This window comes from Artemia franciscana, chromosome 9 (genome assembly GCF_032884065.1).
Source record: "Artemia franciscana chromosome 9, ASM3288406v1, whole genome shotgun sequence".
Lineage (NCBI taxonomy): Eukaryota > Metazoa > Arthropoda > Branchiopoda > Anostraca > Artemiidae > Artemia > Artemia franciscana.
The window spans coordinates 45,276,121-45,299,235 of NC_088871.1; the positions used below are offsets into that span (position 1 = coordinate 45,276,121).

The window sequence follows — 23,115 nt, forward strand, 5'->3', positions numbered from 1 at the left end:
TGACAGATTGCCAAAGATAGTCCTTGTCAGCGAATAGTCTAGGGCCAAACGATAAGCAGTTTGTTCCTCACTGGGGTGGAAGGATGTCGAAAGAAAATATTTAAGGGAAATGGGAACTTCTTGGGAGGGTGTAAAGAAAGAGGTTTTAAATAGGAGGAGCGTGCGTCACTGTGTTGGTCTCAGGCGGCCTGGTGCTGTAGTGGGTTGTTATTATTAGTAGTAGTAGTACTTGAGCTGGAAGATTGTCAGCCTTACTATAGGGATGGGACACAAAAGTAAAGGATTTATGAAAGACGGGAAAGACTTGCCAAAAACAGTTTATTTAGCAAAATTTAAAGAAAGTTTTTTTTTCGAAAAACAACACAAAGATGAAATGCACGTGGAATATGAAAAATACGATACTTCATATTCTCTTACCAGGCAGCTTGCAAGATCTTTCAGGGATTCCCGGGATCCATAATTTCATTATGTTATTTTCTTCTTCTTTTTCTCGAATTGTGAGAATTTTCTTAGACTAATAGCTTTTTACTGTAACTTGAAACTGAATGAATTTTCATATTTACACAAGCTACAAATGGAAATCAACATAAAATAGACCTTCATTTGATGTACTGTATGCATTTTTTTGAAGTTATGATTTTAAGAGTTTTGGTTCGTGTAGGTATGATTCTGTCTTGACTTACGATTAAATGATAATAAAAAAAAAAACAAGTTTTTTTTTCAACTAAAAGTAAGGAGCGACATTAAAACTCAAAACTGCTCGATACTTATTATTACATTAGTTCTTAGTATTTGCAACTCAAAAGTACAGACGTAATTCAGAAAAAAAAAACATGAGAGACGAAGAAGCATTAAATATTTAAAAATGTTAATTAAAAGAAAGAAATAATAGGTAAAGCAAAAGGAAGAATAAAAGAAAGAAAGAAAAGGAAGAAAAATAAAAGGAAAGGAAAGCAAGTGTCGAGCTAAAGAAAAGACACGAAACGTTTCAGTTGAAGAGTAGAAGCTGAGAGTTCAATTAAAAAAAAGGTGAATATTGTCCAAACCATATCGACAGTAGTGAGACATAGGGTTTGACCCCTTCTGCACCCAAAATCGTTATGATTATTTAATTATTTTCCGTGTTTATCATATAAATTTTCCATTTTCAACGACACCTTACAAATTTTTATTGGGGTCACTCTTAGGGGAGGTTACTCCTATCTTCCCTCCCCCTATATATTCTGTATGTTTACTACCCTGATAATTAAAGTACATTATTCAGGAAATTAGTCAACATAATTTTATGCATATTTATGTGTATTTATTGATTATGTGTGCATAGATACAAAATAAGCATTGACTGCAAAATGACACTTGTTAGAACAAAGATGGCACACATTGTGGCATTTTGATCGATGTTATGTCTAAGCATGTATCTAAGCTATAAAACGATTTTTGATACCATAAATTAAGGACATACCTTGACATTTTCATTTGAAGCATTATTTCATTTTGTTCTGAGACAAGATTTTGCTGTTGATTTTGAATAGCTGCCACATGCGCTTTAGAGAAAGACCCTTGATCGCATCCTTGAGCTACCTTAAGCTCCTCACTTCGATCACCCAAGATTCGAAGTTCGTCATCGATTTGAAGAAGTCTCTCCTACAAAAGGGGAAAACTGAATACATAGATCTTAGTCTTGTTGAATTTAATGCTGGTCCTCGATTCGTGGAAATTTTTCACGAAGTTGGGAGGGGGTGTCGATAAAAAACTATTTTGATAATTTAAATGAGAAGTGGGAAAAGAAAAATACGCACAATTTTCTAACTGAACATCTGTTTTATTATTTTAAAAAAAGGTTTTTTTCTCAAGTAATTCAACATTCAATTCTAAAATATTAAAGCCGTGGTCCACCTATATTAACCGAAGGTGGGAGGAGGTGGGGGCTGACAACTTTTTCTGGATGCTCCTGGATGCTGTAAAGCAGAAGTTACAAATAGCAGTGAATTGACATATTTTAATTTTGCGTTTCACCATGTTTTGAGGATTGCGTTGCATACAGAAAGAAAATAACATAAATTAAACATATATACAAAAAATAAACTAAAATAATGTTACACACGGGACTGGAATACGTGCGGTGGGAGAGGAACTGCCTCCTCCTAGTATTGAGATTTACCAAATATCTGGATATCTGGATTCGTAAAAAAGCAGGTAAAGAAAAAAGAGAACGCGCGGAACAAATAAACAATCAGGATATCTGCATTAACTGATGGACCTTCTCCAAACATGGGACTAAAGTTGTATCAGTTTCACCCCTAAATTTCTTGTAAATAGTTTGATAAAATTTTTACGTTTTTATGGTTTAAGAATATTTTTAATATGTTTCAAAGGATACTAAATTGAAAATAATAAAGTAAAAACCGACCAATTAAGCAATCTTTAAGCTTAATTCGGCTTAACGTGGAGCATGCATGAATTTAGTTCAGTTTTCTGTTTCACGTTTCCTTTACCCTTCTTCTTGGCATATATGGCCCCATGTTAATTTCCCTGTTTTCTGATATTACTCTAGATGCAATATCTGCTTTGGTGTATATATCCTGCATTGGCCTTATTTAGTTTCTTTAGTTTCTCTTTAGTTTCTTTGAAAAATTTCGTATGTAGAGATTTTCTTTTTTACATTCCTTTCATATCGTTTTAAATGACTTTTTTTTTATTGGGTAATAAAAGGAATATTTCTAAAACCTTTTTTTCTCCTCAAACATCAAGATTTTGGCTTTTTATTAATATTTTGGACAATATTTTGGTAAATATTTCAATAACTATAATTGTAGGATAGAAAATCAGATGGATCAATGGGTTGAAAACCTTCAAAATTATTCACCTTCTGTAAGGTGGAAGCGATCCTAACCTGTTACACCCTTCAACATAGACAGGTATTGATCTACCACTATACGGTCGATTATTGTAACAATATAATATCGAATTTTAACCGCTGATTTCTTCAAATAAATTAATTTTGAGCTTATTGTTGAAATAAATCACAAACACGTCCTTTGACAACCGCAATGTATATAGTGTGTTTCAATCAAGTTCAATATCCCACTCAGTATCCCATTCCCTGAAGGCTTCAATTTAATATTCTAAGCTGTTCCTTAGATATTGCAGATACATCATATCGACAACCAGGACGCGCTTTGGGCATTTTGATTCATCCAGCATCCCCCTCAATATCTCCTGAAAGCTTCAATTTAATCCAACTAGACATTCTTGAGCTGTTGTAGATACTCATCTGCATAGAGTCTTTTGATTTAGCTCAAAATCCCCCTCAAAATTCTATGAGAGTTTCAGCTTAAAACCCTTCCTCAATATGTCCTTAAAGCTTCAACTTAATCCAACTAGACATTCTTGAGCTGTTGTAGATACTCATCTGCATAGAGTCTTTTGATTTAGCTCAGAATCCCCCTCAAAATTCTATGAGAGTTTCAGCTTAAAACCCTTACCTTTTTTGGAGGCCCAAGACCAAACATCGCAATAATAAAACCTGTATGCATGCATTAGGCAACTTGTATAATTTATTGCCTTTGCTACAGGGGTTTCAGGGGGTCATAACCCTTGAAGCATTATTTTTGAACCTTTTGACTATTTTGAACAAAATGTTATCTCAACATTTTCATCAGATGTGATTAGGCGTTAAAGGGTGGCAGGCAACTAAAAAGGGCATGAGTGGGTGGCTGGTTACCGTCCAATCTCTTTTTACCCTTAAAAAGGCATTAGAAGTTTCCATTTCCAAACAATTGAGCCCCTTCGAAGTTTGCACGACCACTCATTCCATGGGCCTGGTGAAAAAATACAGGGAAAACACACCGCTTTTTAATTAGGCAGCGCCCTTGCGCTGTCTATGATTTTGCCTTATTTAAGATACCAATTTCATCTCAGGTTTCTTGACAATGTGTGTTTGGACCTTTATTTATTTATTTTTTATGAATTTCAGAGTAATTTTTTTTATCTCATTTTCTTGTGGATTTCAATTTAAATTACTTGCGATGAACTTTATAAGCAATCTACCAGCATTATTGCCCTTTGCTGTGCATTCTTTGTTTAATCTTATTTACCTTACCTTTAATTACCATCTTTTACCTTTATTTACCGTTCAGCTGCAAAGCTCTTGATTCAATTCGCATAAATCATAGAGCCTCCCACGCAATGTTCTACTCAAGCTACGCATTATGAAAATTTTTGGCTGTTGATTTATTGTTATTTTTGTTATTTATAGGGTCTCTGTAAATTAATTGAGGATCAAAGGGTATTAAGTAAAATCTCTTTTTTGCAGTTAGGACCACAGTCAGCGAATTATTTTAAATTAATCAAATAAGCAATTCCAAAATAATTGATAGCAGTGGCGTCGTTGGGGGGGGCAATAGCGCAGTTGCCCCCAATAATTTGGAGAGAAAAAAACATTATATAGCCCATACCCCTTGACTCTCCACATGTAGACCACTATTGCCCCCCCCCCCCCGAAAAAAAATGCTAGAGCTACGCCACTGAGTGATAGTTTTGACTTTAAATGCCTAATTCAGTTTTGGAACACAGCCAGTTCTGAACCCTTGAAAATAGCCTTTGAATAAAACATAAATTAATTTTAAAGCATAAAAGTGAACTAGTTAAATAACAAATAATTAAGCTATTTATTAATTTTAAAAATAAAATTAAAAGAAAGATAGTTTACGTTTTAATTGCCAATGTGAAGCGGAGCAATATAACTTGAACTGGTTGCTTAGGTTTTAACCTAACAATGACAACCATTCTAGGGGGTTACTGGCTTTAATCCCCTCTGAAAGCTTACAAATTACAAAAAGTGTACTTTTTGGAAATACAACAACTGAAAAAAAAATTAAACTTCTCCTTACTTTCTTCCCCTGATTTAATAAAAAAACCTCAGGTATATGTCTGGTAGTAATAATCTTCTGCTTTAATTTTCCAGTAAAATAGAATATTCCGTTAAATAGAATCTATTAAGGAATTTTGGCAATAGAAGCTTAACGTGCATACGAAACATCTTTAATCAGTTGCTTATCAGTAGCGAAAAACTGTGTTCAGCAGAGTTGCCACCCCCTAGCGATTTGTCACTATTTTTACTGATCTTTTATATTGCCCGCCTCCCCCCCAAAAAATCGATAAACCAGCACATAAATCACTGGATTATTGAAGAAAATAAATAAATAAACTAAAAAATCACTAAAATCTAGTGTTTTATTTTCTCTCCGGATGGCAACCCTGGTGTACAGTAAGTTGTCGTCAGTTAAGTAAGCAGATTCAAAGGCAGGGTTGTAACTAACCCCCAATAGAGTAGAATAGGCTATGTTATAGCTGCCAAAAACTTGAGAAATAATTTAAATGTTGGAAATTTTGCAATGCTGAAAATTCATTTGTTTTAAATTCCTAACTAAAATACTTCGAGTAAGAAAATCGGGAATATGAAAACCCAAAGAAATTTTGGCCCCTTTTTTTAGACCCACAAGTAGAGACATGAGTTTAGCGTCCATATAATGTTCTTTATTCAAGGATTCCCGAAAATTTCATTGGCCAAGGGCAAAAAACTTCATCTGGCCCTGCTCAGAGCGAAAAAACAGTCATCGGAAAGAAGTGGGTTGGTTCAATTCGTTTCTTCTAGGTAATTTGGTTCTCAACATATTGAAACAAAAGTATATAAGAAACTGAAAAATTTTCAATATCACAGTGAAAATAAAATAAGCAACAATAAAAAAAAAGTGTGTAATATTCAGAGTTTCTTTGTGTAGATGAATTTTTATTTGTACACAAGAAAATAAAATAAAAAAAACTAATTTATCCAAAAATTATAAAAGTTGGTAATGTTCGGACTTTCTTTGCACAAATAAGTTTTTATTTGAACATAATAAAACAAAAAACTTACTTCTGCAAAAATAATCAAAGTTGGAAACGTTCGGAATCTCTTTGTATAAAAAAGTTTTTATTTGTATAAAATAAAGCAAAAAACTTATTTATACTAAAAGTCAGTAATATTCCGACTTTTTCTTAGTAAAAATAAGTTGTTTTTTCGCTGTCTTTTTAAACAAATTTACTCTTTTTTTATATTTTTTTTCGTTTCAATTGTAAATGAAAAGACAGTTTGGTAAAATAACTAATTCTCGATATATTGAATTTTGCAAAGAAAAACAATCGCCTGATCTTATTTTTTATTTAAAGCAAATAAATAGCAAAGATATAAAGAGCATTTAATATGAAAACCATTTGTGCCGTATCTTAAATGGCAAAAGAAGATTCTTTACCAACTACCAGTGCTTGGTTATAGCTAAGAAAAAAAGAGAAATAAAAATGAGAAAAATAAGAAATTACTGTCATACATTTTCCTGTTAAAAAGTGTGCTTTAGTTTCATTGGTTTGTTTTTGTGACGTCGCATTTTCATTGGACCAATCGCCTAATTCCTCAAATGTTGTTCGACTATAACAGCACCTATTCTTACAGTTACATGATTTTACTATATCAAACTTGAACTCAGAAAAAAAAATAGTAAACTTTTAATTGCTTCTTTTGCGTGAAGTTCTTCTCAAGTTCTTTTAGAAGTACATTCTCTGTTTCTCTGTGGCTATAGAAAATTGACGTAAACCTTGTCTTAGGCTTTTCAGTTCCCCTATATATTTTGTTGCACCGATTTTCAACATTACCCGCTTTTGAAGTACCAAAGCCAACAAGGGTGCCGGCAGAAAATTTTCAATGGGGTGCCAGACGCCAAACCAGCAATGGTGGTGGGGTGACAGTTTAGGTGGTTTAGGGCACCAAACTACGAATTGACCCCGAACAGGACGAATTTGCAATCAATTTAAAATTATGAGGAGCTAATTGATTTAAGAGCATCAATAACTGTATATTAGGCTCCCCACTTGCAAAATAAGTAATGCCGCACGGTGGCAGTACTGGATTCAACCAAGTTGATTCGCTTTATTTGTAATGAAATTAGGTTGTCTTTGGTGATCTCTAATTTCGTATCAGCTATAATGAGGGAGGGGGAGATGAGTCATTGTTTAGGTGTGGTTAGGGTAGATTCCTACAAAAGTACATTTCAATGAACAAACTACTTAATCTCCATGAGGCTATAGGTAAACGCTGAAAGAGGGAGGAGGAGTAGGAATTAGTTAAAATGTTTCGCTATATGGCTAAAATGTTACATTCCAATGTCTACCAGCACAGAGGTGGAAAAGGCAAGGCGGGTCATCATCAGCCCCGCCAGGAAATATCTCTGGGGTGGCAAAAACTGCTAGGAACTTAATTTTCGGCAATTTTAAATGGTAATATTTTCTTTTTCAATTTATATGAAGAACTTCAATGTACTTAAACAAATGTATGTAATGTATTTATCGATCAGAAAATCCTATTGTAGAGGTCGTGTTTCCTTCAGTTATGTAGAAGATCAAAAGTCCCACAGAATTTCCATCTATACAAACAATAATACTCCTTTTCATCCAACCAGAATTCGTTAGTAGTAATATTAACAAGAGCTTTTCATCAGAATTAATTTTTATTTATATATAAATATATATATATATATATATATATATATATATATATATATAGGATTATTTATTTTAACAGCCCATTCCTACAATAATATAAAAATTTACCAACAATGAATGATAAAAGACAAAAAAGTAACCAAACAAAACCATACATAAAGCAAAAATATGGGTTAAGTAGTAAATCCTGCTATTGGCTGCATAGTTTTGTTTCAGAAACATAGGCAGAACTTCTTGCTACGTGTATTTAAATTAAATTTGCAGAAGTTTCCACAAATAATTGTTCATGATTTCATCACCAGTCAGACGCCAAGATCGAATTTGAATAAGGCTATTTGTATAGATCATTTTTGTTAAATTTAGAAAAAATATAATTTACGTTGTTTTTCTGTCGAGCGATTATTTAGTGGCACCAATTCTGGAGAAAATGAGATGGGGCTAAGAATTTTTTTTACTTTTAAAAGGAATATATACATAAAAGTATTTTCCAGAATAAAGAGAGGGGGGTATTTTTGTTCTTTTAAATAAAAAACAAATACAAAATAAGGTTCCTTTTAAAATCTAATAGGAGTTAAACTGCCTTCACTTTGCCCTGGCAACCCTGTATGAATGAGTCTGCAAACTCTTAGCAATTATTGTTATCAAATGCTTTTTGTATATTACCAAAAATCTATATTGCCAATATTAACCAAAACTCGAAAAAATGAAATTTTGATAACAATTAATACGTCAAAAGAATTGGCTTTTTATGATGATTTTAGATATATAAAATTCACTAAGTATATTTGATCCACTAAAATTTAAGAGCCAGAGAACATTTTCCCGATTTCAAAAAAGGGAGGCAACATCCCCAAAAAGGGGAGCAATTTTGATGAAACTTGCACAATTAGATTCTGCATGTCAGAGAATAATTTCTGAGATCACGGATGTATATAATTTTTTCTTCCCTAGGAATGACCGTAACGAACCAATGGTCCTAGAATATTAAGAGAGATTTTAATTGAATAGAAATTAAAAGTTCTGGTGCCTTTTTTTAATAACCGAAAAGATCTTAATGAATGAGTTAATGACAAAAACAAACCAATGAAACTAAAGCACACTTTTTAACAGGAAAATGTAAGATAGTAATTTCTTATTTTTAGTAATTTCTTAATGCTTGATTAACCTAAGTTCACTTATTAGGTTTTTCATGAAATTATGTTTGGTGGTTGATAATTTCGCGTCAGCAATTAAAAGAGAGGGGTGTGTCAGTGTGTCGGTACGGGTGCAAAAGAGAGCACATTTCAATGCCCAAGCTTCATTTGACTATACTGATCTGCTTCATATTTCATAGAATTATATTAACGGATGCGTAAGTACGCATCAGCCATTACAAAGGAGGGCGGTGGGTAATTTTATAGATGGAGGAGCTGGGGAGGGAGGGGAAGATGTATCAAAGAGCACATTTTTAATGTCCAACTATCGTGACTCTCATTGGGTCTGCTATTAAACTCAGAAAGAGTTTTAAAGAAGGCGGAGGGTGAAAACTAATACTCTATCTTTCCTAATTCTTGGGATAATTTTTTGGTCTATGTCTTTATTATTGGTGTTCAAAGGGAGAGGGGTTAAAAGTATCCTCCCATTGCCAAGGGATTGTCTAATTAACTGCCCACCCCCCGAAACGTCCCCCCTACCCACCCTCAACCCTTGTTCTTTACAATAAAGTTTGATTTTCAGTCTGGTTTTTAAGAACGTTTGCTCAAACACGAGGGCTGATTAATTGCAGTAAGAAGTTCTTTTTAAGCACTATAAAACTTTAGCAGGTACTTATCTCTCATACCCACCACACTCAAGTTCTTAGTCTCACAGAACTGGTTTCTTTCTGTATTTGCACTAAGTGATAACCAGATTAGCGTGAGACAGTGTATACACCCTTCAATGTAGATATATTTTAAATAAATGTTTCAGTTGGTATTTTGGTTTGGTTAGAAACAATTTAATATAAGGCGTAATGGGGGACCGGATTTGCATAATTCTCTTTTGCAATTTCCATAATTTTGTTACTAAAGTATTTTATTTGCATCATTCTTATGCATATTTCGTTAGGATTAACTTCACTTCTTGAGCGTGGTGTGTATACCAGATAAGTACCCTTTAGCATGCAGACTGGGGGTTTAGAAAGGAGCAGCTCCTCTCATATACGGAGCAATTTCTGTTCGTTTTAAGTTCTAACGTTGTTCTTTCTTTTTTTTTGAAAAAACTTGTTTTTTTTTAATTGATTGAGACAAAAACAGGGACATAATTTATTTGTTTTTTTTTTTTGCTTTATCGGTATTGAATGACAGGAATAACAGAACGGAAGTTCATGACTCTTAATAATGAAGATAACGGAGATACGATCATTCTGTAAGCAGATACGGTTATTGTTTCTAGATCACGCAATCATTTGACATTTTCCTATTGTCATATTTGGGCTTTATGCAGCTTTCAAACTACGCACGTGATTTTCTATACTAAGTGGCTAATTTATGTGACGTTAAGCATAACTTTTCACGCTTAAAGTAGTCCTTCCACACTAGGCCGACGCAAAAATCCACCACATTATTCGTCCAAAATCCTCAGAAGTAATCTAAACACGGAGGTGTGTAGTGGAGGTGGTGGATAAAATTGCCAAAGATCTGGAAGATACAGCCAGACGGCAAAATAGTAAAGTATCTTACCGACACGTTAATAAATTGAGAGAAAAGGGGCAATCTGGACTTGTCCTAGCTAAATACCGAAACAGGGCCACAATTGGTAATACGGAAAGAATTAAAGAGAGATAGGCAGATATTTTGAAAATGTTAGAGTCATGAAGATAAATCTTGAATCATGACAGAGCAACAGGATTAAGATATAGAAAAGAATGAAAAAGTTTGTGATACTTTGGATGTGAAGAAAGATTTATTTGTTTAAGGAAGAATAGCTGACAATACAGTAAGGATAAAAAAATAACAAAACCCCAATTGCTGATAGCATAGTAAAGGAGCTTTTGAATATGGTGGCTATGAGGTTAGAGATAAGCTACTGAAGATTAAATATAGTTTTTTGAAAAAGGGGAAGTACCTAGCAATGTTAGGAAAACTAAAATTAAACCCTCTATAAGAAAGGTGATAAGAATGAAAATGGTAATTATAAGGGCATGAGCCTGGTTTCAGTAGGAATTAAATTATCTAGTATGATGATACTTTTTAGACTTAGAGATGCTGTAGATAAATTCTTAAGATGAGGAACTTGCAATTTTAGGAGGGGTAGAGCATACGTCGCCCAAATTTTTACTCTTTACGCTAAAGGGTTTTTGAACTTAAAGAGCTAATTATTCTAATCAAACGGCCTTTGTGGTTCAGGAGTCATTCTTAAATAACTGGAACAAAAATCAAACTTTAGGGTAAAAAGTGAGGTATAGAGGAGAGGGGAACCCCCTTTCATACCCGTAATAATTTCTGTTCGTTTTAATTTTTAATTTCGCTGCTTACTTTCAGTTGAAAAAAGTATTTTTTTTTCATATTTAATTTCAGAATGATGTTGAGAAACTCGGCTTTTCCTCCATTGAAAATTCCCTCTCCCACGAAAAATCCTCCACGGAGATACACTCCCACGCACCCTTCGCCTTCACTAGAAAAATCCCCCCTGAAAAACGTCTGTATGCTATCGAATAACCAGTACTATTTGTAAACAATAGGCGAAATTCATAGCTTGCAGCCCTTCCCCCGACGACTGTGGTGTGTCAATTCATCATCAAAGATATAGTTATTATATTTTTCGACTATGCTGAAAAAAAAGCTATCTGGAAATTTTTATCGAGCGACTTCGGGGAGATATGAACGTGGATGGGGGAGGGTAGGCTCCCCTCCAATAACCTTTAGTGTACGGTTAATAAACCTTTAGTGTACGGTTCTCTGGTATGCTGAATCTGATGGTGTCATTTCTAATAAGATTGCTTTATGTTTTGGGGTTGTTTCTTCCCTTTTTCAAAAATTGAACAAAATTTTCTCAGGCTAGTAACTTTTGAAGGGTAACATTGACATTAAATTTGATGAATGTAATATGTTTTGAATAATTATTAGAATTCGTTTCTTTAGATGTATCTATTGTTATCGGGAGTTAAGGAGGGTCGGGTTCCATCTTCATTTATATGGATCACTTGGATGAGCTTTGTCTCAAAAAGTACTGCAAAGGCAATGGGAAAACTTGGAATCAAATGGGGAAGTAAAAATTTCCAGGAATTAGAGTATGCTGATGATTTAAAAATCCTCTATGACATAACTGAAGGTAAAGAGGTGATGTTGGGTAACAAGAAAATCGTTCAAATGGACAGCTTTACTTACCTAGGAATTACTTTACTTACCTATTAGTAAAAATGGTGGGTGCAACCAAGATGTTAAAAATTGAATAGCAAAGGCCGTAGTTTTTTTTTCGCAGTTGAGAAAAAAGTTTGGAAGAATAAAAAGATAATTATGCGAACCAAGATTAGATATTTAGAAGCTACAATGATAACAGTGGTCAAGTGTGTATCAGAAGCATGGGAGCTCTGAAAAACGGAGGAAGAGTTGCTAAATGTTTTCCAGAGAAATTGCCTGCAGATTTTGTCGGGTACCCGACTGACTGACCGTATTTCAAATAGTAAGCTGTACGAAAAAATGTGGCTCAATCCCGCTGTATAGGGCTATCATGAGAGAAAGGATGAGACGGCTAGGATATTTTTTTTAATGTAGATATAAAATGTATATTTTTAGAAATAAAAAAGGGGGAGGGTATTGCTGCTTTTTCCGATTACCTAAGCAAAACTACGATAAAAGCATATTTACAAAATTTAAGGGTCATATACCCCACCAATACTCCTAACTAATTTGCACCTGCAGACCAGAGAGCTCGCAGCCAGAGAAAAGTCGTTACTACTACTACTAAAAAGTAGTAGGCTAGTACTAATCTATTCCAATATAAATCCATACCAGTCTGTTTGACCCCCCCCCTCTTTACAACCTTCGAAGAAGTTTCAATTTCCCTTAAATCTTTCCTTACAGCCTTCTCCTACCCCACTTGGGGCTGACCTTTTATGTTTGGCCCTAGGTAGTTGCCCGATAAGGACGATCTTTGGCAATCTGTCATCCTTCAACCACGGAACGTATCCTAGCCCTTTCAGCCTTTCTCTCACTATAGCCATGGAAACTGGGATTGAACCACATTTTTCATACAGTGTGCTGTTTGGAAATTTTAGTCGGTCCGACGGGTACCCAAAAGGATCCGTAGACAGTTCCTTTGTGAAACCTCTAACAAATCCTCTTCCGTCTTTCGGAGAGTCCGTGCTTCCAATAGCTTCCAATATTACAATCTTGGTTCCCTGACATATCTCCCTATTCTTCTGATATTTTTTCATCTGTTAAAAAACACTTTGGACCTTGCCTATTCTGCCTTTAACATCTTCAATGTACCCACCACATGTACACTGTACCTACATCATCACTATGTAATCAACGTCACTTCTTCACCTTCACTTAATCACAGTCTTGGTGCCTTACTCTTCTTAACATTGATTCTCAAACCTATTATTTTACCATGATCTTTGAAAACATTCAAAAATTCTTTCAATTTTCTAAAGTTTTGTTTAGGATACTCAAATCTTCTGCATAATCTAAGTCTAGGAGAGTTTTTCCGTGGGCTCCCATAGCCATTGCTATGCTGATTAGGACAAGTCCATCTAAATAATTCAAATAAATGAGGATAGAACACAACCGTGTATTACTCCTGATTCAATAAAAAACCAGCTTCTAACTTCATATCCTACCTTAACAACAACAATGCTATTCACGTATGTAGAACTAGTCACTTTAATGTATTTATGTGGTATATCATAGAAGCGGAGGGCGTTCGCTAAAGCTCTTTTATCGGCTGAATCCAACGCTTGCTCGTAATCAACAGAACTGAGGACTAAAGGGGTCTGGTCACTCAGGCACTACTAAATTTATTATTCTAAGAGTGAAAATTTGGTCGACGCATCATTCTCTCCTTCCTAAAGGGAAGTTGTGATAAAACTGATCAAAAAGGAAGGATTAACGTAAAAAAGCTTTCCAACAATACTTTCTACCAAAGATGTGTCTGAGATATTTGTTCGGGTGGAGGAGGTAATATTTTTGGTAGGGTGAGTAAAAAAAGCGCATCAAAAACTTGAATAAATATATTCTTGTTACATTTTTAAGAACGAAAATTTCGGGAAGGAAGGGACGTTCAAACCTAGTAGCCTCTCCCCCTGGTTACCGCCTTGCTTTCCAACCACTTTGTAATATATGAAATACGAATAGATTCGATTGAGTAATGTACCCTGAAAGAAACAGCTGTAGGTACAAGAGTCAAGATCTTGCTGTCTATAATAAGGTTTTACATAACAAAGTTTAAATATATTCCATATATATATGTAATATATATATATATATATATATATATATATATATAAATGAACCGCTCTTACCTGGCAACGTCTTATGGTGGCTTCATCAAAATTGTCACCAGCATCAACTCTTGAACGCTTAACAGCAGGTCTCGTTGATACCCCATCAGAACTTGCTTCTGATTTCAGTCCGAATGCCTGAGATCTAAGGAATAATTGCGTCATGACAGAACACATACTTTAAAGCATTCGAGCATGATTTCCCCAGTACAATACGTAACTACTAAGCATACTCTTGAAAAATCCCAGTGAAGAATGAATGAACCCATATTATCTAAATAATGTATCTAAGGTTGGTCCTGGTCAGCTAAAAAGGGTAAATCTACAAGGGGACCAGCTACAAGGGGTAAAATGCTATAAAAATGCTTAGGATTTCCTTACAATCATTTTTCAAGTCTAACAATTTTAATGCTTTTGTTTTTGTTTATTTACAGATAAGAATTATTTACAGATTTGATTTATAAACATGTTTATATATGTGTTTGAGGTTGGAGTTGGCCTAACGAACAGAAAACTTCTCTGTTTTTTTTTGTTCTTTTTTTCTTTTTGCAAACTTGTCTGTAAACAAAACGACACTCCTGGAAATAGTAATAAAGTATTTATTAAAAAAAATATGAGCCTGAAAATAAAATGGAATCCTGTGAATATTTTGCCGAAATCGTATACCTTTGAACTTTGCCTTAGTTTTGCTTTCTATTAACAAAACAGATGGAAAAAAATTAAGTGAGAAGATTTTAAATGAATCTCATAAAATGAATGATTGAGATTTAAACCATTCTAGACAGTTTAATATAAAAAAAAACAAGGGGACCAGCTACAAGGGGTAAAATGCTATAAAAATGCTTAGGATTTCCTTACAATCATTTTTCAAGTCTAACAATTTTAATGCTTTTGTTTTTGTTTATTTACAGATAAGAATTATTTACAGATTTGATTTATAAACATGTTTATATATGTGTTTGAGGTTGGAGTTGGCCTAACGAACAGAAAACTTCTCTGTTTTTTTTTTTTTTTTTTTTTTTTCTTTTTGCAAACTTGTCTGTAAACAAAATGACACTCCTGGAAATAGTATTAAAGTATTTATTAAAAAAATATGAGCCTGAAAATAAAATGGAATCCTGTGAATATTTTGCCGAAATCGTATACCTTTGAACTTTGCCTTAGTTTTGCTTTCTATTAACAAAACAGATGGAAAAAAATTAAGTGAGAAGATTTTAAATGAATCTCATAAAATGAATGATTGAGATTTAAACCATTCTAGACAGTTTAATACAAAAAAATGATGAAAGCTTAAGAAACTACCCTAAAAAAGAAGTATGATTGGTTACTGTACTTGTAATGCTTGAGATGATGTAGTAAAATCAGACACGGCATTAAATTCACAGCCAGCTACAACATTTTAGCACTTCACCTACTTTGAAGAGTGTAGAAATTGAATTAGATCATTCTCTATTGCAAGAAGAATGAGCCCCTAAAGCCACTTTTACATGCATGCTAGGGGGACTTACTGACGGGACTTTTGGTAAAAGAGAAGGCAAATTATGATTGGTAGATAATGTTTTTGCGTCTACATTGATGTCTAGCTAAGTGTGCATGTGAAACAGACCTGAAGCAAGGAGGCATAGAAATGGACTGTACGTAGAGCCAAGAGCAGAGTTGAAGGCAGAGGGCTGTAATCACCCCTTAGAGACATTGTGCAATGCTTTGAGAAGTCCTGCATACTAAATACCTATGAAAGATGTCCTACAATCTTAAAAGAATTTTCAGGATGTCTCTGATTCAGAGTAAATTTACAAGGAGTCACGAGGTTTGGGCAATCTTTAAATAACAAAAAATCACAGGCAAACATCCGATAGGTGGACACAAATCAGCGAATAGAGATTGGGAGGGGGACAAGTATTTCTAAACTCAAAAACTGTGTGAACAGCTCAAATATAGAAAAAATTGCGGAAATCAATAGAAATAGGTTTAGTTCGGAGACGGAACATTTCTAGAGATTCCACCCAGCAGACGTGGTTACTTAAGCATGGCATAGCTTGCAGGTAAATCAACAACTTTCCCCGTGTTAACTAACTTACCCTTCACAGAATGAGCTACCTCCCCCCCCCCGAAAAATGAATGCTGCCAACATATTTGTTCTTGCAGATCTATGTCATAGCTATATTTAAAGGGTTTGCTCGGAGAATACTTTAGTTCGGAAATTATGAAATATTGATTTGCTATTTTAGTATTTTATTAAATATTAAATATAATATAAATATAATAATTTTATTAAATATAAGTGAAATATTTTATTAAAATTTCCGCTTGGATTGGTTTTGCATTAAAAATACCTCCTTCCATCTATGCATTAATTATCAAAATACAAGAAAAGCCTTTAACTTGTTCAAGGCTCCTTAATTTCCAAGAATAATTGACCAAGGTTTTTATCTTTTTATTCGCTTGCGAAAACATTAATCTTGCGAAGTAATTTTGCGAAATCTGGAGTTCAATTTCAATGGCTCAGTGTTTTTACAAAATTTTACTTATTTTATAAAGTTCTATATGTGTCATTAACATACAAAATAGAATACAAGAAAACTTGAAAAGATAAAACATTGCTTGACAGATTCGTTATGCTAAAAACCCATTTCTTGAATAATAGAGAAAGATTTGATAGTTTTTAAAGATAGAAATGACGAAAAAAATAGTAGAGTTGAGTAATTAGGTAATTATGATAAAGTTTTCAAAATTAAAATTCTTAGAGCCACTTTATTTTTATGGGTATGGATGGATTTTGTGAACTTAGCTAGGAAGTTGTAGAGGGGGCAACTACCCCATCGAGCTTGATTTCATGTGCCACTGAGCAACTGCTCACCCTTATAAAATTTCTGTTTGTGTCCAAAGAAATTTAGGCCCTTAATTAAAATTAGAAGTCTTTATAACTAAATATTAATTGCTCACCATTAGAAAATTTCCGGCTGGGTCGAAATAAACATAGAACTTTAATTAAGTCCTGATCTTAATAGATTAAAATTAATCTAAAAAAAAATAAAAAAAAAATAAATATACAAATAGAGTAAACTAGAATAATAAAATTAACCAATCATAAATACATAAAATTAATAAATAGATAAATAATATTTAAATAAAAAAACGATTAAAAACTAAATCAAAATTAAAAAATTCAACAAGTGAAACTCAAATTATTTAACTTGAAATAAATAAAATTAATTGAGATTTTTTCATTATTTCTGATGGATGGCTTTGTTATCCAGTCGTACTAGCAGTATTTAATTACTACTAAACCTGTTTTAGACCGCTCGGTTTTAATTCCTCATCAGTTGACTTTTATAGGACAAGTTGATAAAACTAATTGAACACACAAAATAGTGGTAAAAAATGTCACAAATTATTTGATTTGCATCAATTGTGTAGATTTCCCCCCAATTTTAACAACTTTAACCTGATTTTACTAAGTTATTGACTTCACTCTGGAAAAGTGCTTATTAATTGAGTTAAATCCATTACCTAACCCATTTAAGTGGCACCAATTCACAAAAATGTTGGTGGGGGAGGGAAAAAATGTATTTTGCAAAGTACCGAAAACGGTATTTTTGAAGTCTGGGGGGGGGGGCAAAAAATCCAATGGTAGCAAGTGCTCCCCAAACCTCTTCTAATTAGCGGCAAAGAAGCCCCTTCCTCACTCCAGTGATTGGCCAGTTGATGCATCGGACCAAAAAAAATCGGAAAATCGGAACAAAAAAATCTTACCTTGAATGTCCTTTTGAGTATTGATATCCGGATTCCCTTACAACTTGACGAGCCAGTGGAAAAAGTTCATCCCTTCGCGTTAGAAGAGCTGGTACTAAGCAGCATATTTGAGCTGCAGCTTCATTAACTGATACCTGAATTAAAATCGTTTGATTTATTTATTAGTATTCAAAATTTTGTTTTAATATATGAGCCCCCTCCCCTCCAAAAAATTCCTATGTGGGTTTATAACTCGTAACCCAAATTGTTATTAGACCTGCAACATTTCAAACAGTTCGTGGTAACGAACTGTAGTAAGGAGCGACTCGTGGTAACGAACTGTAGTAAGGAGCGACCCGGCCCAATAGTAAAAGAAACCCTATAAAACGGAATTATGATATCAATAGATACACCAAGAGAATCAGATTTTTAAGCTGATTTTAAATATATAAGTTTCATCAAATTTAATCTTACTCATCAAAAGTTACGGGCCTTTTGAAATTTTTACCTTTTGAAATTTGCACCGCAGAGGGCTTCTTTATATGGATTCTCATTGTCCCCTTATGCTCTAACCGCAGAGAGTGCTGGGTCCCGGCGGCTTTGCCACCAGGCCCCAGCATGGCACGTGGCAGGCTGTGTTCTGGGTCCCGGCAACGCTATGTCATTTATCGAATTCTTAATAATCGATGTTGGATCGAATTGATGACGTAAATTGGACATTCCTAATCTGGCCCTTTCTCTTTGAGCTGCAAAACTGGTTTTGCGTTGCTCTGGTGTTCCCTTTTTTTTTATCTTTTATTACAGTTTTTTTCCTTTTTTTTGTTTTTTAAATTTTTTTGACGTCATATATATATAGAAATATTTGTGCAATCACCAGTTTTTTACATTTTAAGTAATTTAATAATAATTTCTTTTTGACGTTAATTGAAACTTTGACAAATTTTCTTTGAGCAGCAAGCATACTAAACCTCAACAATTTCTACTAAACTTCAAACTTTTGGTTTCCTGTTTTAAGGTTTTCAAATTGCTTTAATCCATTGTCAAAATATATTGAAATATTTGTGCAATCACCAGTTTTTTTTTACATTTTAAGCAATTTAATAAAATTTAAAAAGAGTCTCAATATTTTGAGCTCGTGTAACGGTAATAACGGTAATAACGTGTAACGGTGTAACGGTAAAGATAGTGTAACGGACAGACGGACGGACACTACATTTATTTATATATATATATATATATATATATATATATATATATATATATATATATATATATATATATATATATATATATATATATATATATATATATATATATATATATATATATATCGTGAAGGTTTGACGAATTTTCTTTTTTACAAAAATATACCTAAGACATGTCACTTAAAAGATTAAGTATCTAAAATGCTTACGTTGACATTACTTATGAATTTAAATTACTACGATTACAGTTGGCATAGCAGTAATGACCCTGAAAGTTAAACTTTATCTAATTTTTAATTAATTTGATTAGAATTAATGAGCTTGAACTAATTTACAACAACCAAAGCCAACTTGAGATTTCCTGACCTTCCCTTCCCATAAAAACAAATCATCCTATCATTCTGAAGAAAATCATTTTGAAGAAAATTTACCCTCACCTTAAAAACAAAAACTTAATCACCTTGAAAACTAAAATTTAAAATATATTTTTATTTAATTTCTTGCAATTTCATTTTCCTCCTTCTATAGTGCAAATGTGATCTTAAAATAAAGGAGCAGTAAATCCCCTTCACTCAATACATATCACACACATCTAAGGCTTTTTTTAAAATCAAAAATGAGGGAATTGTGTGACTCGGGCATTATACTTACCTCATGGAGAGTCAAAGGTTTCTCAGGCCTTCTTTTGCAATCGAACCTTCCGTAAATGGCAGCATATTTCCGTATTTCTTCCATTCTTCTTGGGTCGTCTTCTGACAAGCTTGAAATATACTGCAAATAAAAATTGGTAAATCAATTTTGAAAGAAAAATTGGAGAAAACACGGACGAATAAGTGTTTTCAACCTACAAGTGGTTCTTTGTGAAATGTTTATTTTTGTAAACATAAAAAAAGAAGAACAATAGGGAATTTTTTCCGCAAGACATGGAGATCTAATTTGAATGAATATTTCGGTCTTATGTCCAAGGGCCGTCCTCAGCAAAACATAAATATATAGAAGAAGAAGAACTTACAACAATATACGACCAATAAAACTGAAATAGAATTTTTTTCAAAACCGTCCTAGCATCCTTACTTCAGCAAAATTCAACCAGGACTCTGACAAATTCTTCAAATTAGATTTCCACTGTCTTGCGAAAAGATATGGTGCATGAGCATGGTGACGAATCTCTGAAGTTTTTCCTCCCCCTGCTTAACTCCTTGGATCCAAAACTAAAAATTTACTAAGGGATTAGAGGTAGAAAGGCGTCTTTTTTTCTTAGATCTCCTGGTTCACCGAAATGGTGCATGCTTCGAGTTTGGAGTCTATAGAAAACTCACACATAGTGACCGTTACTTAAATTATTCTTCTAATTATTCTTTACTAATTATTCTAATTATTCTTGCCTAGGTGAAATTGTGAGAATGCTGGAGAAAATATTACAGCTGTGAAAAGAATGAGCGGTCACTTCTCTAGTTGACAGAGCCTTACGAGTTTGTTCTCCACCTTTCCTGGATTCAGAGCTTGACCACCTTAGAGATATTTTATTTGGGAATGGTTATCCAATCAGTTTAATAAATTCTGTAATTGCTAAAGGTATTAAAATTATCAGATAGTGATACAGTAAACGCAAATCAAATGGAAATTCAGTTTATCTTGGTCTCCCGTACGTTAAAAGGGTTTCAGACCACATTTCCAAAAATCTAAGGAAAAACAATATTTTCAATTACTATAGACCCAGAAAAACTATCAGTTCCCAAATCTACTAAGGTAAAGACCCTATCCCGATAGGTGAAAACTCCGGTGTCTACAGAATTCCTTGCTCTTGTGGTCTTTGGTACATCGAAGAAATTATCAACAACTTACAGATAGATTAGCTCAGCACCATATCTCATTTAATAACACCCTTAAAAAGTGGAAAAAACCTGAAAATTTAGACTCTGTCCTCTCAGAACACATATTTGATAATCCAGACAATACTGTTTTTTTAAACCAAGCTAGCCTAATTTCGCATGACAAAGATATTATCCAGCACTACAGAGAAGCTGTTGAAATTTATAAATACCCACATTTAGATGTAGCTTTGAACAGAGATTCAGGTGATTTAAGAATAAATGAGTCGTATTTCAGTTTTCTCAAAAGAGAAGCCGATACTTCAGCAATCCCTAAAATTAACCTTGATCCACTTCCCCAATCACATAATCAAATACGTCATAATCCCCTTAGGTCTTTAAGGGAATCCGCAAAAAATGCAAAGATCAGACAATTCGTTGTAACGAACTGTAGTAAGGAGCGACCCGGCTCAATAGTAAACGAAACTCTAAAAAACGGAAATTTCGATACTAATAGATGCATCAAAACAGTCAGATTTTTATGATGATTTTAAATAAATGAGTTTAATCAAATTTAGTCTTACTCATCAAAAGTTAAGAGCCTGACAAAAATTTGCCTGATTTTTGAAAATAGAGGGAAACACCCCTTAAAAGTCATAGATCACGGGTGCGTATTTATTTGTTTTCTTTTTTTCCAGGGATGATCCTCGATCCAGTGGTGCTAGAATGTCGCAAGAGGGCTCATTCCAACAGAAGTTAAAAGTTCTACTGCCTTTTTTAAGTGGTCGAAAATATTGGAGGGCACCTAGGAGACCTCCCACGCTCATTTTTTCCGAAATCAATGAATCAAAATTTTGAGATTCAGTTTTGTTCAGCATAGTCAAAAAGCCTAATAACAAGGTCTTTGGGGACGACTTACTCCCTCACTGTCCAAGGGAAGGGGCTGCAAGTCACAAAATGTGACCGTGTTTAGGTATAGTAATGATTATTGGGAAGTGAACAGACGTTTTCAGAGGGTTTTTTTTTATTGGGAGCAGGGTTAGAGAGAGGGGGTTATGTTGGAGGATCTTTTGATGAAGGAATTGTCAGGGGAGAAGATAGTTTCCATGAAGGGAGCGCAGGATATTCTAGCATTATTTAAAACAGAACAAAACAATTAAAAAATAAATATGGAAAAGCTTTTTCACGTGCAAGTAAGGAGCAGCATTAAAACTTTAAACGAACAGAAATTATTACGTATATGCGGGGTCATCTCCTCCTAAATACCTCGCTCTTTACGCTAAAGTGTTTTTAGTAATTTCAACTTTTTATTCTACGGTCTTTGTGATTCAGGGGTCATTCTTAAAGAATTGGAACAAAATTTAAGCTTTAGTGTAAAGAGCGAGGTAATTAACGAGGGGGCAAATCCCCTAATATACGTAATAAAATTATACAATATAAAAGTTCGTTACGTAAGTTAATTCGTAAGCTACGTATATTTTCTACTAATTAAAACGTTCGTATAAAATTAAAAGTTCTAGTTGCCTTTTTAAGTAACCAAAAGACCGGAGGGCAATTAGGCCTCTTCCCTCATCCCCTTTTTTCTCAAAATCTCCCGATCAAAACTAAGAGAAAGCCAATTAACCCAAAAGAAATAATAATATGCAAATTTCGTTTTAGTTATCCATGTACGGATAGGCAGAATAAAAAAATATGTTAATTTAAAAACGTTTAGAAATAAAATGAAAAAACAAGTTTTTTAACTGAAAGTAAGGAGCGACATTAAAACTTAAAACGAACAGAAATTACTCCGTATATTAAAGAGGCTTTTCCCTCCTCAATGCCCCGCTCTTTACGCTAAAGTTTTTTACTATTTTAAAAAGTAAAGTTGAGAAAAAGAGTCAAGTTTTCAAACAGTTCGTGGTAACGAACTGTAGTAAGGAGCGACCCGGCTCAATAGTAACCAAAACTCTAAAAAATTGAAGTTTGATATCAATAGCTACATCAAAAGAATCGCATATTAATGCTGATTTTAAATATATAAGTTTCATCAAGTTTAGTCTTACCCATCAAAAGTTACGAGCCTGAGAAAATTTGCCTTATTTAGGAAAATAGGGGGAAACACCCCCTAAAAGTCTTAGGATCTTAACGAAAATCACACCATCAGATTCAGCGTATCAGAGAACCCTACTGTAGCAGTTTCAAGCTCCTATCTACAAAAATGTGGAATTTTGTATTTTTTGCCAGAAGACAAATCACGGGTGCGTGTTTATTTGTTTTTTTGTTTTTTTGTTTTTTTTTTTCTTTTCCCCAGGGGTCATCGCATCGACCAAGTGGTCCTAGAATGTCGCAAGAGGGCTCATTCTGACGGAAATGAAAAGTTCTAGTG

General features: G+C 33.8%; 1 protein-coding gene across 3 annotated transcripts in view; it reads right to left on the minus strand.

Annotated features, from left to right (window-relative positions):
* Positions 1-1,294: 1,294 nt before the first annotated feature.
* Positions 1,295-23,115, minus strand: part of LOC136031469 (NGFI-A-binding protein homolog) — a 125,928-nt gene continuing 104,107 nt past the window's right edge. The window contains exons 7-10 of one of the 3 annotated variants that reach the window (XM_065711096.1): positions 19,588-19,707; positions 17,753-17,886; positions 14,021-14,144; positions 1,295-1,644 (exon numbers count right to left, since the gene is read on the minus strand). In XM_065711096.1, the coding sequence (XP_065567168.1) occupies positions 1,360-1,644; positions 14,021-14,144; positions 17,753-17,886; positions 19,588-19,707 (663 nt within the window). In that variant the 3' untranslated portion in view covers positions 1,295-1,359. The remainder of the gene's footprint in view (positions 1,645-14,020; positions 14,145-17,752; positions 17,887-19,587; positions 19,708-23,115) is intronic. The other 2 variants (XM_065711095.1, XM_065711093.1) reach the window with 2 other exon arrangements.